The sequence below is a fragment of the Gymnoscopelus braueri genome (assembly GCF_963280865.1).
Source record: "Gymnoscopelus braueri genome assembly, chromosome: 4".
Lineage (NCBI taxonomy): Eukaryota > Metazoa > Chordata > Actinopteri > Myctophiformes > Myctophidae > Gymnoscopelus > Gymnoscopelus braueri.
Window position 1 is genome coordinate 48,848,354 of NC_137605.1, and position 17,698 is coordinate 48,866,051.

Genomic DNA, 17,698 nt, shown 5'->3' on the forward strand with positions numbered 1-17,698 from the left:
AGTATTAGCTAGTATCGTCTGTGTTGGGCAGAAACCTCTTATCTCCATATTCCAGATGTGTGTGTTTTTTTCGTAAATTAACGCCCTACTTGATCATACTACAGCGTCACACAAAAGCATCAAATGTAGCAGATCTACAAGCTTGAAACGCGGCGCGAAGCGACGCGTTTCGAGCTTGTAGATCTGCTACTTTTGATACTTTTGAATTTGAATCCCGAAAAGTTACAGTTTTGGAACATATGAGGTTTCCACCCGACAGAGACGATAACTTAGACTTAAGATGTACGGTATCGTACTCCCCCCCCCCCCCCCCCCCTCTCTCTCTCTCTCTCTCTCTCTCTCTCTCTCTCTCTCTCTCTCTCTCTCTCTCTCTCTCTCTCTCTCTCTGTGTCTCTCTCCCTCCTCTGTGAAGTAACAGAAACAGAGGGGTGACCTGGGGTTGTTTTGGTTCATGTGGAGAGAGAGAGCCCCCCCCCCCCGTCCCCGTCTCTCTCTCTCTTATTATAAGGCCTCGTTCGTCCCGTCGGGACGACCACCAGCCCAGCTGGACCTCTGCTGGACGCCGCCGCAAGATCCACCGCCGTTTGATTCGCTCTCGCTCCTCGTTGACTCGTCGTTCGCCCCAAAGCAAAAACAGATGGGAGCGTTGCTCTTGTAATAATTTAGGGTGGGGGGGGGGTTGTGGGGGTCTCTCTCTCTCTCTCTCTCTCTCTCAGAAATAACCTGAAAATTATGCGATGCGTTGTAACTTAAGTTTTCAACATGTTAACTTTAGTTATTATATGGATATTAATGCTGTTGACGCCCCGAGTGGGTTACGAGAGAGAGAGGGAGTGAGACAGAGGGCGGGGGGTAGAGAAATATTAGAGAGACTAGAGAGAGAGAGAGACAGAGACCTTCGTTGATCCCGCTGGAGAAATTCAATCGTCAGAGGCAGCATGGCAGTTAAAGTACAGATGCAGAGTAAAAGACGTACTCTAAGGCAGTGGTTCTCAATCTGTGGGCCGGGACCCCCAGCACAGACCCCCCGGCCCTCAGACCCCCCTCAGTGGCGACAGTGGCGTTTTGAGCTTGTAGATCTGCTATTTTCACAATATTTATCTGTGGAACGACTGAGTCAAACTAAATGTAATGCCTAAAGGCGGTTACACACCGGCGAATATACGCAAAATTCGGAATCGTTCCGAATAATTTAAAGACGCTTTTTCGCTTCGCTTTTTCGCTCCATGTAAGCTTGCATTGACTTTATACGTTTTTTTTAAAAAGCGTATTATTCGCATGAAAAAATCGCCCCGGTGTGTAAGGACCTTTAGAGAGAGAGAGAGAGAGTTTTCGTTTTTTTCCGTAAATTAATGCCCTACTACTTCATCATACTACAGAATCACACAAAAAGATCAAAAGTAGCAGATACTCGAGCTTGTAGATCTGCTACTTTTGATATATTTTTTATTTGAATCCTGAAAAGTAACAGTTTTGGTTTTTGGACATAATGTGGAGATAAGAGGTTTCTGCACCGCGACAGCTAACGATATCAATTAAAGGCGCTGCTATCAGCGTGAACAGCATGAGCATGGTGTCAGGAGGACATACAGATTATGTGACAAGAGGCCGACGACATCCTCAATCCTGTTAGCGTGGTATTCATTAGCAGTGTTAAAGCACATGGCTCTGCCTGCTCTCTGTCTGTCTGCCAGGCCTGTGAGAGAAGAGAAGAGACAGCCCACAGGGTGGTCATTTTAATGTGAGAATCCCTCTTTTTTTTTGTTATTCCCCCAGATTAGGATTTTTCTCTTTTTTTGCTGTATTAATCCTGTTATCAGCACCCAGCAGGTTGTTACACACACACACACACGCACACACGCACACGAGCACGCACACGAGCACGCACACGAGCACGCACTCACTCTTTGCTTCCTTGTTTACTCTATGCTTTCCCTCACTCTCTCTCTCTGTCTCTGTGTTTTTAGCCTCTCTAAAATTGTCTCTTTTTTTGGCATGTAACATGGGTACACACACACACACACACACACACACACACACACACACACACACACACACACACACACACACACACACACACACACACACACACACACAACAAAGCGCACACAGAGAAATTTGCGGCTTCTGACAAGGAGAGAATTGTGGTGATTTAAAAAAGAAGAAAAAAAAGCTGCTTTTTTTCTTTTCTAAATGAGGACAGTATAGCAGGATAAACAGCCTTCTAAATGGCATCAGTATCCTCTGTGTGTACAAAGACAGAGAAAGCGGAAAGAGACACAAATAGAGGGATGGAAAGAAAGATTGTGATGTTGGGGGGTGGATGAGGAGTGGGAGGGGGGGGGCTGAAATTATGCAGAAGAGAAAGAGAAAACGAGATAAAGAAATGGCTAATTAGTGCAGCCTTCAGTATTTGGCTACAAACCCAGCATGGTAATCATCTTCCTCCAGCAGAGTGTTGTCTGTGCCAATGGGAATGCCCGGGTAAGGGAGGGGAGGGGAGGGGGGGCACGCGGGGGAATTCGGGCCCTGCTGTTAGTAGAGCCTTGCTCTACATTCGGCATGACCACCGTTTCACTTATACCACACCGAATTATAATTCAACTGGCCGCCCAACTGACCCAGGTATCAGATTTTCTTAACATCTCGTCTACGAAAATAATAAATCCAGCACAACACAACGTGATGCTGATATTGTGCGACGGACCGGACGCTGGGTTAATGGGAGATGTAGTCTTTTTGTAGGCGGCAATTTATTTTCTTACTCTTTCGATAAATGATCCATTCACCATCAGTCGATGCTTCAACTGACATGATGTCACCGGTGTGCACGTTTCTGACCTCTCCACGACCCACCTCTGAGACACAGAGAAACACTACCGACTTATAATGAGAATTAGTGAGGAACAATTACAGTCTATGAAGATAAGGTTGAAAATGGGTGAATTGTTCCTTTAAGTAGTTAAATGGCAGCCAGTGGGTGTGGTTGTGCGTCCGTTTCGCTCTCCTAGGGATGAAAGAGTTAAGCTTCTTTAGTGGCCAACCGACAGTGGTGGAAAAGTACTTACAGTAACAATTTTGGAGGTACTTTCACTAAACTTGAGTATTCGATACTTCATACTTCTACTCCACTACATCTCAGAGACACATGTTGTACTTCTTAATCCATTACAATTATTTGACAATAGAAAAATTATAATTGTATAAATAAATGCAATCAGCCATTGATAATGAGTGTTTAATGAGAGTATATTTCGATGCCACAGTATTTCTACACTGTGGAATTGCTACTTTTACCTATTATACTCACTCTGAGTACTTCACTGCCAAGCCAGCGGTGTCATTGTGTGACGTGTTATGGATTTATTATGTGATTTATGTAACAATACCCAGACAGATTAGCAGGAACAATGGCAGAATTACTGAGACAATGGCTGCTCCCGCAGGGAGTGTCGGTGTGCCAATTGAATTGTGACATTTTCATCTGAGAGAGAGAACGCGCGTGTATGTGTGTGTGGGCGGGGGGGGGGGTCTCGGAGACGCACTGCAAGCGCAGCGACCTTGAGCGGTTGTGCTCAAACGTTTTCATGTGAAGGTCCCGTCCCCCATAACATAATATTTGTGAAGATTTTTCAATGTATAATTTTTTTCTCTACAAGCTCACAATACGTCTCAACACAGCGCGTTGTGAGCTCGTAGATTGGCTATTTTTGAATAGCCAAAATATTAAATATAGAACATAATCCAAAAGTAGCAGATTAACAACCTCACTTTTTAAACATTTTTGACGAGATTAAAGAGATTTTGTGTAGACGGGAAAAAAGAGGTCCAAGTACAGAGCCAACTGGAGCCAACTGTCCCCCGGGCCCCACTTTGAGAAGCACATTGACCTTGAGAAGGGCCTGGCTGGTTTCCCATGGACCCTGGCGTCTCTCCCTCTCTGTGCTGCATGCGATGCGTACGGAAATGAAAGCCAGCCAGGAGAGCAGAGAGCGGAGTGTGTTTTGACAGCTCCGTTCATCTCCGCTGCGTTCCTGCTCTCTGACTGCATGCAGACCCTCTTCCTGTAGCCGTGTTTCCAACTTAGATAAGAGGATGAGAGCGTTCCTGTGAAACAGAGCAGGGATCTCTGGCTGCTCTGTTTCTTATACTGTACGTAACTCCAAAAGTCGAAAACTCAGACTTCATGGTATAACCCCCTGCTTTGCTATGGCCCCGATTCCTGCGTATACGAATTGATGGGAAACTATAGTAGTTCATTAAAGGAGAGATCAAGTTTTATCCATCTATATTTAAAATCCGCTAGTGTTTTTTTTAGTGTGTGGGGACCCCCCAGGAGTCCTTGAGGTGGGTTCAGGCAGGTCCCTAGCTAAATTATTGATAGTTATAGGATGACCAAATGACTCCTTACACGTCTGTAACTCTGAAGGCGTACAAATGGAACCAAATGGACCCCATTTGTACACCCTCAGAGTTATGGTGGGTCGGTGACCCTATAATGTACACCAAACTGGGGGTACTTAAAAAAAACAAAAAATGCTCTGATTTAACCTATAATCCGTGATGTGTGTGTGTGTGTGTGTGTGTGTGTGTGTGTGTGTGTGTGTGTGTGTGTGTGTGTGTGTGTGTGTGTGTGTGTGTCGTCGTCTGCAGTGTCTTCTATCTTCGCCGTACCAAGCGTCAAGCTGCAGACAGAGTCTGGGGACAGCATACAGGTGTGTGGCAGGAGGAACAGCCACGGGAAGGGCTCCTCTGGCGGCAAGCACTGACCTGGGAACAGCCAGAACCACGTTCCCATGAGCCAGCCAGGTGGGTGCACACACGCACACGCACACGCACATGCGCACGCGCACGCACACGCACACACATGCAGTCACATATTATGTATACACACTCTTAGACAAACACAGGCAAATACACTCTGGCGAACACAAAGGCCACAACTCGCACCGTGTGGCGCTGTGTTCAAACACCATGGTTTTTGGTGCTCAGCGAAACATCTCCATTAATTCTTCCAATCACTTGCACCTCCTCTCTTGCCACGTGAGGCACCTACACACCCACCCTGGTCTGTCTGTCTGTCTGTCTGTCTGTCTGTCTGTCTGTCTGTCTGTCTGTCTGTCTGCGTTGGAAGCGCGGAATCCCGTAATGGCTTGGCTGGTGGTGGTGGGGCGTCTTTTGAGTGGGCCGGGAGGGTGTCCTATTCTTCAGGAGATGGGGTTGGGGGGGAGGGGGGTCCCATTCAGGCGTCAGATAAAGCGTCTGTATTTGCATGTAATGAGAGGAGCAAGGGGGCCATGCAGGCAGGCAGCCAGTATAATGGCTGCCTCGCTCTTAACGACGGTGCAGCAATGCTGCTCACTACGTCCTCCTCCTCCTCAGGATTAGATCCTCATCGTCGCTGTCGGTTGGAAACCTTGTACGTCCAAAATGGTTTTCAGGGAATGTGTGTGTGGGGGGGGGGGGGTAGGGGGGTAGTTGTTATTTTAGTCACAAAGGTCTTAATACTTTTCATTGGTTCAATATTATAATGTCCAAAACTGTTACTTTTCAGGATTCAAATTCAAAAATGGCAAAAATAGCAGATCTACAAGCTGAAAATGCGTCGCTTCAAGCTGCATGTCGAGCTTCTGCAATGTTTGATACTTTTGTGTGACGTTTTTTTAAATACAATATGGCGATGAGAGGTTTCTGCCCGACGGCAATGATTTATAAAACTACCAGACACACTTAACCATTTTAACTTAATAAAATAGTGAAAGTAGGCAATCTACAAGCTCACGACGCGTCGAATTGTGAGCTTGTAGATCGCCTTTTTACGCTACTGTTACAAAAAGTTTCAATAGAGAGATACAAGGTTTCTGCCCCAGACAACAACCATTTCTGCAATTACTGACAGGTGCAGTGATGATGGGACATGCTCATCCTGGAGGGGAGGGGGGTGGGGGGGTCAAGGTGAACCCATAATCTCATCTTCTTACCCCCCCCACCGTGCATCATGCAACCGTGCATGTTCTGTGACACGCACGTGGGCAATTCATATAACAAGGCAAGATCTTAAGCCAAATTGATGTCGTCCAAAGGATTGCGCTGCGACTTGCTCTTTCGAATGGGATCTTTTTCTTCTTCTCTTCCATCCCCCCCTCCTCCTTCCCTCTCTTCTTCTTCTTCTTCTTCTCCTCGCATCTTTATCCCGTTCCGTCCCTCTTCTCTCTCTCTCGAAAATCTCTCCATTCTTCTGGGACACGGAGTTGATGGAGTCTGAGTGGCCCTTCATTTGGCCGTCCCATAGTGCATGTGATGGAGGCTGATCCGAGTGTGTGTGTGTGTGTGTGTGTGTGTGTGTGTGTGTGTGTGTGTATTACTATGCTTGTGAGGGCCAAACGTCCCCCACAAGTATAGTAGAATTTGAGAAATAGACTTTGTGATGACAACAATTTTCCTGGTCCTCGCGAGAGAAACGGTTGTTTTATGGTTACAAAAAAAAAGGATTTGCTTACAATCAGGTAAAAGATACAGGTTTGGGGTTATAGGATTACGATTAGGCATAGAGGTTAACATTTAGGGGTTAGAGTTACAGTATAGAGTTATGCCCGATTTATAGATGCACAGCCGCACAGTCATGCGCCGAAAATAGCCGATCTACAAGCTCATTACGACGCGGTGTGGAGCTAGTAGATTGACTATTTTCGGCTTTTAGAGTTAATAAAAAAAAAAAAAGCCATTCATAAAATGTTGATGTCCTCACAAGTATAGTAATACAAGTGTGAGTGTGTGTGTTTGTGGAGTGTGTGTTATGTGTGTGTGTGTGTGGAGTGGAAGTCCCCCCACTGCGAGAGCGCGGTCCCCTCAGCTGCAGCATTCACATTGAAATGAGCCTCCTTTGTCCCCGGCTGTCCCAAAGCCTGACAGCCTGAGAGAGAGCCACTGATAGGAGCCTAATCCTAACGCAGCCGCACACACACTGTTAATGAACCACGTGACACACACGCACGCACGCACGCACGCACGCACGCACGCACGCACGCACGCACGCACGCACGCACGCACGCACGCACGCACGCACGCACGCACGCACGCACGCACGCACGCACGCACGCACGCACGCACGCACGCACGCACGCACGCACGCACGCACGCACGCACGCACGCACGCACGCACGCACGCACGCACGCACACACACACGCGCGCGCACGTGCAAATTATATCATCGCTGTCAGGCAGAAACCGCTTATCTCCATATTTTTACTTTTTTGTGTTTTTTTAATGTAAATTAACGCCCTACTTGATCACACTACAGCGTCACACGAAAGCATCAAAAGTAGCAGATCTACAAGCGCTGCTTTTCGAGCTTGTTGGATCTGCTACTTTTGCTGCTTTTGAATTGGAATCCTGAGAAGTAACAGTTCTGGACATATGAGGTTTCCACCCGACAGAGACCATATACAATCACGAAAAATGCTCCCACACCCAAATCTCCCCCCCCCCCCCCACACACACACACACAATGCACATTTGCACGCCAATCCTCTTTTTTTTCAACAATAGATGTCATATGGTGTCATCGTGTAGCGTGTGTCATCATCATCAATGCAAATATTTAGGCAGGAGGAGGGGCGGGGGGGTGTGGTGTCCACCAAGATTTTTCCTCCTTTTATATTTGACATGTTTTTAGTTTGCGTACAATATGGGGAACACTGTGTTTTTTTTGGAAACGCCAGCAGCGCCGCCGATCAAGGCGCTGAACGTCTATTTTGCGCCGTACGTACGTCGCTCACCTCTGGTGTTTTTTAATCCGGGCGCACAGCGTTGACATAATTATTTTAAACTCTCTGTGCTTTTTCAGCCGGGATAAATCTCTTGTGTTCTATCATTGTGTTCAACACACGGCCTTAATGCAGTGTATGTGAATGAATATCGTCTCTGTCGGGTGGAAACCTCACATGTTCCAAAACTCATACTTTTCAGGATTCAAATTCCAAAACAGCAAAAGTAGCAGATCCACAAGCTCGAAACGCGTCGCTTCGCGGCGCGTTTCGAGCTTGTAGATCTGCTACTTTTGACGCTTTTGTCGGACGCTGTAGTATGATCAAGTAGGACGTTATATTACGAAAAAACACAACATTTAAATATCACATGCCCGACAACAACGATATGCACAGGCTTCTTCTCAGGGCCATACGATCACTATAGCATCGCATTTGAAACGTAAGAATTGAAAGGTCAGAAGAAGAAGAAAGATAAGAGGAGAAGGAGAGGAGAGGAGAGGGAGACGGGAGAAGAAAGGAGATGGAATAAGAAGAGCATTGAGGGGGAGAGCCAGGCTAGGTTTCTGTATTTATGTTTTTGTTGTGTTGTGTTGTATTATTTATTGGAGGTAGTGGAGGAGGAGGAGGAGGCAGGTTCAGACACATTCAGCAGAGCAACGCAGCCCCCCCCCTTCTTCTTTTTATAGGGGTTCATTCCCAGTGGGCAGGCTTTGTACATGCACGCGCGCACACACACACACACACACACACACACACACACACACACACACACACACACACACACACACACACACACACACACACACACACACACACACACACACACACACACAGTCTTTGTGCTTGGCTGGATGGCTGCCTTTGAGGCGGCCATCCAGCCCATGGCAGAGCTATTGAGCTCTAAAGTGAGTGAAGGCCCGGGCTGAGAGAGAGAGGGTGAGAAAGAGAGAGAGGGAGAGAGGGCAGAACCTGACACGCCCTCAGCGAGACGCGCCAACGAACGCCACAATGTCTGTCACACCGCCACGGGGCTGAGAAGGGGGGGTGGGGTACACGGAATTTGTACTTAAAGTATAAGTAGCAATACCTCAATATTACAACACTCTGTTACGAGTGAAAGTCCTGTATTCAACGTTTTTTTGTTGAGTAAAACTATAAAAATGCCTTGGAATGAAAATATACTTGAAGTACCAAAGTAAAAGTAAATTTAACAAACTTATTTCCGAAAACAGTTCAAGATAGGGCTTACAGGTGGTTAATGTATGTGTTGTATTAATTATAATCTAAATCTGCAAAGTAACTAGTAAACTAAAGCTTTCAAGTAATTGTGGTGGAGTAATAAAAAGTGCAATATTTGCCTCTGAGATGTAGTGGAGTTAGAAGTATAAATATTCAAGTAAAGTAAAAGTAACCCCAAAATTGCACTTGAGTACAGTACTTTGTGGTAAATGTTTCTTAGTTACTTTCCACCACTGGGAAAACGGTGGGAGTTGAATGGTAATGGATGAGACGGAAAGAAAGAGACAGAAAGGGAGGAAAAAAAGGGGGCGGGTTGTTATTTGATGAGAGGAGAAAAAAGGCAGAAAGAAACGGAATGAGTTGAATGGAAGGCAAAGGATGGAAGGATGGAAGACGGAAAGGAGAATGGAGTGAGTGAGTGGTGGAAAAAGGGGGGGAGGAGGAGGAGGGGGGGGGGCAGGTCTCTGAGACACTGAGCTCTGCTGCTCTGCTGCACTGATGTATGTTTATTCATGATTGTGCATTATTCACTAGAATAGCTGATGCAACGAGGTGCCTCGCCTAGGCAATGGTGCTGCTCTGTCTGTCTGTCTGGTTGTCTGTCAGTCCCTGCACTGCACTGACCACAGAGTTCACCTCAAAGTTACAACAACAAGCTTGTATTAAAAGGCTGAATAGTGGCTAGACTTGTCGCTAACAGACCATGTCGCTACACAGTCAAAATCCTGAGTTTATTTGACCCATTAAAACCTGAGGCCGACTCTACAAATACCCTCTAAATCAGTTAGTTCTCAAACTTTTCTGTGCCAAGGACCCCCCAAAATGATATGTATTTGGCCGCGGACCCCCCATCTGAAAAGGTTTTGTGCCAGGGACCCCAAGATTTGTGTTAAAGAATTCAAAATGATTCAAACACTTTCAAGTTTTTTCAAAACATTATCCAAAATAGCATGTACAAGCTTGCAGTTACGAGGTGAAGCACTGTGAGCTTGTACATCTGCTATTTTTGAGAACCACAGTTTTTTGAAAAACGTATGTTGCTATAGTATCAATCAAAAATGACGCAGATGCTTTCCCGGTTTTAATGTGTTAAAACACTGAATAGAGGCTACACTTGTCGCTAACAGACTTTGTGGCTATGCAGTAAAATCCTCAGTTTATTTAACTCTGAAAGTGTCCATCCTTATTCTTTCGGAGTTAAGCCATTTATTATGTTATGTTATTGTATCACGTGATAGCCTTGTTGTAGTTAATTTATTGGTGGCGGCAGTGGCTCAGGCGGTAGAGCGGTGAAGGTGGCTCGGGCGGTAGAGTGGCGGCTTGGGAATCGTTCCTGGTTCCTGGTTCGGTCGCTGGCTCTCCCTGGGGTTAGTGTCGTAGTGTCCTTGAGCAAGACACTGAACCCTTACCTGCTCCCACTAAGCAGCTTGGTGCCTTGCATGGTTTCCTTTGGTCGATGTGGATAAGGACACGATATAAATGCTCCATTTCACGTTTAATTTCTGAAACTTAACGTCCTTTATTTGCTCAGTGCATGGCATTGTGATTAACCACAAACACAAGACCAAAGCCTAGTAAACAAAACAAAAAATGATTATAACACAATAGAAAGGCAACATTAAAGAGAGTAAAGGAAGGATTACAAAAAAAGCTGAAAGAGCGATGGAGCACTGCGAGGCGTGTAGATTTGCTACTGTTGGCTAAAGTTCTCCTCAGAATAGGGATGCTATAGGGTTCAAGTGGTTAATGTAAAAAAAAAAAAAATCCCATCACACAAAGATTTGGCGGCCCGCCTGTAGTAACTCTGAGGACCCCTTAGGGATCCCGGACCCCCTGTTGAAGACCACTGCCGTAAAGGCATTAGAACTCATGTGGTATGTGCCCCCCCGTCTATCGGGTCGGCCGATGTGTAAGCTGTAAAACTTTATCGTTAGAACTCCTGCTTAACTTTTTGAATGTTGTGACCCCATGTAGAAAAAAAAAGTGCATAAACTACCAGAACAGCGGAGTCACTTCAAAGCTTGTGTCCCCTGCATCAGAATGACAGTAGAGCCCCTCTCATCATAACCTAGGCAGACAGAAGTCAGAGAGGAACGATGTCTTGACAGCTGTCCCTCTATCGTTGTCACTGTCACCCAGCAGCATGGCATCATTGTTGATTTTGACGGCAAATTTTGAAGTAGTTCTTTGAATAAAATTTAATTTTGGGCCATGTTGGTGTCATAATGCCTGATTCACACTTTGCTGCGTGGCAAAAATGGCAGATCTGCAAGCTCACAACACGTCGCGCTGCGACGGGTTGTGAGATTGCAGATCGGCTATTTTCTGCTGTTTTAGATGTATATTTCAGATCCATATTTTAGATCTATTTTAGTTCAGCAACTTTTGGCTATACCTCTATTGATTGGCTATTTTCTATGAGTGCAACATCCGCACAAAGCATGAAATGACTTGTCTTAGTTCTACTGGATCTCCACTAGTCCCTTATTAGTCTAGTTTTTATTTATGTTCACGAAATTGACAATATATTTAGTCATAGTTTTGGTCATCATAGGTTATTTTGTAATTAGTTTTCCTCGGTGAACATAGTCGACGGACATTTTTCGTCATAGTTTTTTTTAGTCGTCGAAATGAACACCGCATGGCATGCGTGCCTGTCTGCCCCAGCGTCTGGCAGAGGAGCGACACAGTGGCATTATTCCACCTGTCTGCACCGATGGGACGGCAGCTGCAGTAGGAGGCAGCCATTGTGGGTCAGAGAGAGGACGTCTGTGGCCCCTGAAGCATCGTCACTGTCACTTTGAAGATAACAGCCACATGGCACGAGCTAAACTGCAATGTCGACCACCATTCAGAGAGGTGCCAGCTGTTTATCTTTGGGCCAAGCACACACTCACACACACGCACACACACACACACACACACACACACACACACACACACACACACACACACACACACACACACACACACACACACACACACGTGCCGCTCACACCTGAATCCGTGCAATCCTTGCAAGTGCTCACATGAGCCGTCGACGAATTGCAAAGACACCTATACTGTGTACAGCAGTGGTTCTCAAACCGGGGCCCGGGGAACCTCCAGAGGTCCTTATTCCGGGTTCCGGACATCATAGGCATCATAGGCTCATAAGTAGCCTGACAGCGCACCGCAGGTTCGAGTCCCGTGGTCTTTGCTGCGTGTCTCTCCCCGTCTCTCTCCCCCTGTTTCCTGTCCGTTAATACTATTAAAAAAAACATAATAAACGCAGAAAAAAAAAATATATATCCCCCAAAAAAAGAAAAAGGAGCAGATCCGCAAGGTCGAAACGCAGCGCAAAGCGTCGTGTTTTGAGCTTGTAGATTTGCTATTTTTGCTGTTTTTGAATTCGTTTTGGACATACAGTATGAGGTTTCCACCGGACAGAGACGATAAATTGGCCTTCGCTCTCTTTGTTTCCTGTGTCTCTACGCCGTGAGTAAGTAAATACACTGTATAACTATCAATAAAGGTAAAAAGAAACTAAAAACAAATATGACAACAACTTCATCTGTGCCGTCCAAAAACATTTTACCTGTCAGAATTCTTTTTTTTTCTGGGTTGAGGACAAAGTACATGAAAGCATCCCCCCACTGTGAGCCTGAGGGCCAGAGAACGCGAACCAACCAAACGCCAGCCAGGCAGGCAGGGAGGGAACGATAACCGCAGGCATAGCCCTGAGAGATGGAGAGCCTTCAGACAAATCAGCCATGTTATTGTTTTTTATTTTATTTTTTATTTTTTATTTTTTTCAGTTCGCCTCGTCTCTCACGGCTAAAACACCTGAAACTGGCTCACCGAGGGGCTCCAGGCGAGCGCCTTGCTAACGTTGCTGTCTTTCATTTAATCTGGGCCTCGCTCCCCCAAACCGTGGGAAACAACAGCCCTGTACGCGCCGCGCACTGCAGTGAATATGAAGTATATACGCTTCTTCTCTCGTATAGTTTTGTCGGGGATCCCAATGCGCTAAAGGTTTTCTTTTTTGGCCGAGTCGTACACACACACACACACACACACACACACACACACACACACACACACACACACACACACACACACACACACACACACACACACACACACACACACTTGAAATCCCTCTCCCCCCGCCGCCTGTTACACAGAATTTACTATAAAATCCTTTCTTTCACACGGGTCAAAGTATCTGGATTTATTAGTGTTCGGACCACAATTCCCTTATGAAACTTTATGAACTCATGAACCCTGGTGTGTAAAACGAAGACTTTTTGAGTTTTATGTTGTTGTTGACATGGGGGTGATGATGATATGTATGAGGAATTCATAGTACATCTCCTGTAGGCGGTGATTCACATAAAACGCTCAACCATATAAGACATGAGAATCAATGCTGTAATGCTCACTGACTGTTCCATTTTACACAGTTGTGGAAAGTAACTAAGTACATGTACTCAAATACTGTACTTAAGTAAAATTGTACGGTATTTGTACTTCACTTGAGTATTTCCAATTTCCAATGCTTTTACTTCTACTCCACTACATCCCAGAGACAAATATTGTACTTTTACTCCACTACAATTATTTGAAAACTTCAGTAACTTTGCAGATAGAAATGATTACATTTTAAAACATTACATTTACCATTCTGGTCCTATTCTGTACAGGCTATTTTCAAACCTTTCAGTACATTTACTTTTGGTACTTTAAGTCCATTTTGATACCAACACTTTTGTACTTTTACTCAAACCTTTTCATGGCAAGGACCCCCAAAAGGATATGTATTTGGCCGTGGACCCCATCCTAAAAGAGTTTGTGCCAGGGATCCCCAGAAGAGAAGATTTGTGTTAAACAAAATGCAAGATCATTCAAACATTTTCAAATATTTTGATATTTTTAATATTTTCAAAAATAGCAGATGTACAAGCTTGTACATCTGCTCTTTTTGAATAGCCAACGTATTAAATATGGATAAAGTGGTTAAAATGATTGGGACGCTGTATTAACACATTTGGCTGGGGACCCCCTGGAGCCCCCTTAAGGACCCCTGGGGGTCCCCGGACCCCACTTTGAGAACCAATGTTCTAAGCTGTTCTCTCTCTCTCTCTGTTGTCCTCCATCCGTCTTTTTGCTCCCTCGCTCCTATTCTCCTCCTCTGATGCTGAGGAGGGCTTTTTTTCCTCTCTCTCTCTCTCTCTCTCTCTCTCTCTCTCTTTCTCTCTCCTCTTTTCTTCGGGGTCGGGGTGATTGACAGGCGGGGGGATTGGATGTGATGAGCCCAGCTCCTCCTCAGAGGGTCAAGCAGGCTAGTTAGCCAGAGTTGTCAGAGAAGAGAAAAGAGAAAAGAGCGAAAGAGAGAGAGAGAGAGAGAGATAAAGAAGGGGGGAGGCTACAGTCTGACAGAGCGTCTTAGGGGAGGAGGAGGAGGAGGAGGAGGAGGGGGGGGGGGGGTGTTCATGCCTCCTTCAGGCAGGTGATTCCCCCTCTATAGACAGCCTCACCCCCTGACAAACCTCTCGCCACACACACACACACACACACACACACACACACACACACACACACACACACACACACACACACACACACACACACACACACACACATTTGTATTGCTATAGTTGTGAGGACAACACACCAACGTGCAGCTTAAAGTATCCTTCAGGCATGAAGTCCAACCTGAACCCTCTAAAGCCTGATTTATACTTATAGTGCCCGGTGTCGCGCTCAGTAAATAGCAGATCTCCAAGCTTGTAGATCTGCTATTTACAGCAGGCAACACCAGCGTGCAACTAAGTATAACTGATGCTTAACCCTAACATCTAAATGCCTCGTCCTCACCCCAACCTGTACTTTTTCCTAAAAGTCTAATGCTATATATATATATTTCTGCTATACAGTAGTTGTGGGTACAATTTGGCCGTCATAACTATAGTGATACAAGTACACACACACACACACACACACACACACACACACACACACACACACACACACACACACACACACACACACTGCTATACAGTCCCAGGATGCTTGAGGAGGAGGGGGAGAGGAGAGGAGAGGAGGGGGAGAGGAGAGCCCTACAGGGAGACGCGGGAATTGATTTCATGTGTAATTTGTTTATCACTGGAGGGGACAAATGCCATCCGCCTGACATGTGTGTGTGTGAGTGTGTGTGTGTGTGTGTGTGTGTGTGTGTGTGTGGGGGGGCGGGGGGGGGGGGGGTAGGAGGAGGGGAGGGCAGGGAGCGATACAGGGAGGAGATCAGACTTAGGATCGCTCTCTCATTACCATAAGCTCTCCTTACAGCTCGCTTCGGTCGATCGAGATAGAGAGAGAGAGAGAGAGAGAGAGACGGTTTCTCTGGCGTTGCTAGAATTCTTGCTTAAGTGAAAGTAGCAATGTGTAGAAATACTCTGTTACAAGTAAAAGGCCTGTATTCAAGATTTTACTTGAGTATTAGTATTAAAGTATTGGCATCAAATTATACTCAAATTATCAAAGTAAAAGTAAGTTCACAACGCTTCGCATCACAACACATTGTGAGCTTGTAGATCGGCTATTTTTTCAGAATAACCAAAGGATAAAATAGGGCTTAAAGTATGTTTTGTAATAATAATAGTAATCTGCAAAGTAACTAGTAAAAGCTGTCAGATAACTGTAGTGCAGTAAAAGTAAATGCATTTGCTTCTGACATGCAGTGGAGTAAAACATTTAGAAAAATGGAAATACTCAAGTAAAGTAAAAGTACCACAAAATTATACTTAAGTACAGTACTTAGTTACCTTCCACAACTGCTACTCTCTCTCTCTCTCTCTCTCTCTCTCTCTCTCTCTCTCTCTCTCTCTCTCTCTCTCTCTCTCTCTCTCTCTCTCTCTCTCTCTCTCCTGTGTAACTCTTCTACATTCTCTCCCTCATCACTTTCTTCCTCTCTGGCAGTAAGCCTCGTTTTATTTGTCAAGACAGAACTCTCTCTCTCTCTCTCTCTCTCTCTCTCTCTCTCTCTCTCTCTCTCTCTCTTTCTCTCTCTCTCTCTCTCTCTCTCTCTCAGACTGAACATCTCCCCCGGGTAGAAAACACTGTTCACATAACACCGCAACTGGTTTGTTGTGAAGATAATGATGAATATGATTACTGATAGGATAATAGCACAACGTTATATTCCCCCATACAGTACATTGTGTGTGTGTGTGTGTGTGTGTGTGTGTGTGTGTTTCCAGAACTCAGGGTTAGTACCACCTCCTGAGCAAGGCCCAAACCTTATCTGAAACCCAGCTATAACGTATGGAAACACATCCAGACCCTGTGAAATACGCTTCATGGCACGGTTTAGTCATGGAGAAGAGCCAATAGACAACATATGTCTCTTTTTGACTACGAAGGGAGACCTATTTTGTACAATGGGTATAGGCTACTACTAACTTTTTTATACTTTGGTATATTTTGACGGCGGAGTCTCAATGGAGATTATTTGAGTGTACTACTGACAGCTCAGGAATGCGACAAAAACACAAACATCTCCACGAATCCAAGTGTGTGTGTGTGCGTGTGTGTGGGCCACGGCCACCCATCTCAGCGTACATCTCATGTACCCGGGGTTATCCAAACGTACAGCATACAGTACAGGACACCCTGGGCTGTGTGAGCGTAAGGGAACACCGGCCTGTCTCCAGACCTGTTTTCCCATAGTTCATCAGCGCTGGGCCGGGCCGGGCAGGAATTCAACGGGGGGGGAGGGGTGGGGGGGCTCGCCACCGACCTGGACACCGCTCGCAAATTACACACACGGCGGGGTGTCTCCATAGTGACCGGTATACACTGCCGGCCCTGTAGTACTACTGCGAGAACCTCCTAGAACACACAGAGCCCTGTATGTCGTCGCTGTCAGGACGGAAACCTCTTATCTCCAAATTCTAATATTCTAATATTCTCCATATTCTAACTTTTTCCCGTAAATTAACGCCTACTTGATCATACTACAGCGTCACACAAAAGCATCAAAAGTAGCAGATCTGCAAGTTCGTGCCGCATTTCGAGCTTGTAGATCTGCTGCTTTTGCTGCTTTTGAATTTGAATCCTGCAGGGTAACAGTTTTGAACGCTAAGAGGTTTCCACCCGACAGAGACGGTAACACCATCACACACTCGCAGAGCAGAGGGGAAGAGCGGTGGTGGAAAGTAATTAAGTACATGTACTCAAGTACTGTACAAGTACTGCATTACTCATAGTTATATGAGTATTTCTTAACAATATGCTACTTTTACTTAAGTGAAAAACAAAAATCAGAGTACTTCTTCCACCACTGGAAGAGAGCGAACGGGGGTGTGGGGGGGGGGGGGGGTGTTAGAAATGAATGTCGTACGAAATGAAAGGGGACGTGTGTTAGAGACGTAGCAGGGGGTCTCCGTCTCGCCCAGGACCCCCACCCCATCACCCCCCCCCCCCCCCACTGACTACTCACACACTCCGGGACGATGTATCTTATTTTCTCCTCCAGCCTGTAAGGAAATATTATGATTATTAATACCTTTTCTGAGGTGCTGTTCAGTTGACCTGCCCCCGGAGTGAGATAAGTGTACTTTTCTACCGGCCGGGCAGGATATTGATGTTATGGGAGTCGAGGGGAGGGGACGGGGTCCGCGCCGCGGTCGGGACCCCTTCACAGGTC

At 45.8% G+C, this 17,698-nt stretch overlaps 1 protein-coding gene across 2 annotated transcripts in view; it reads left to right on the forward strand.

Moving 5' to 3' along the window:
• The window catches only part of cdk14 (cyclin dependent kinase 14), a 190,468-nt gene that overhangs the window by 129,436 nt on the left and 43,334 nt on the right, over positions 1-17,698 (forward strand). For both annotated transcript variants that reach the window (XM_080427709.1, XM_080427708.1), the window contains one exon: positions 4,654-4,809. In XM_080427709.1, the coding sequence (XP_080283835.1) occupies positions 4,654-4,769 (116 nt within the window). In that variant the 3' untranslated portion in view covers positions 4,770-4,809. The remainder of the gene's footprint in view (positions 1-4,653; positions 4,810-17,698) is intronic.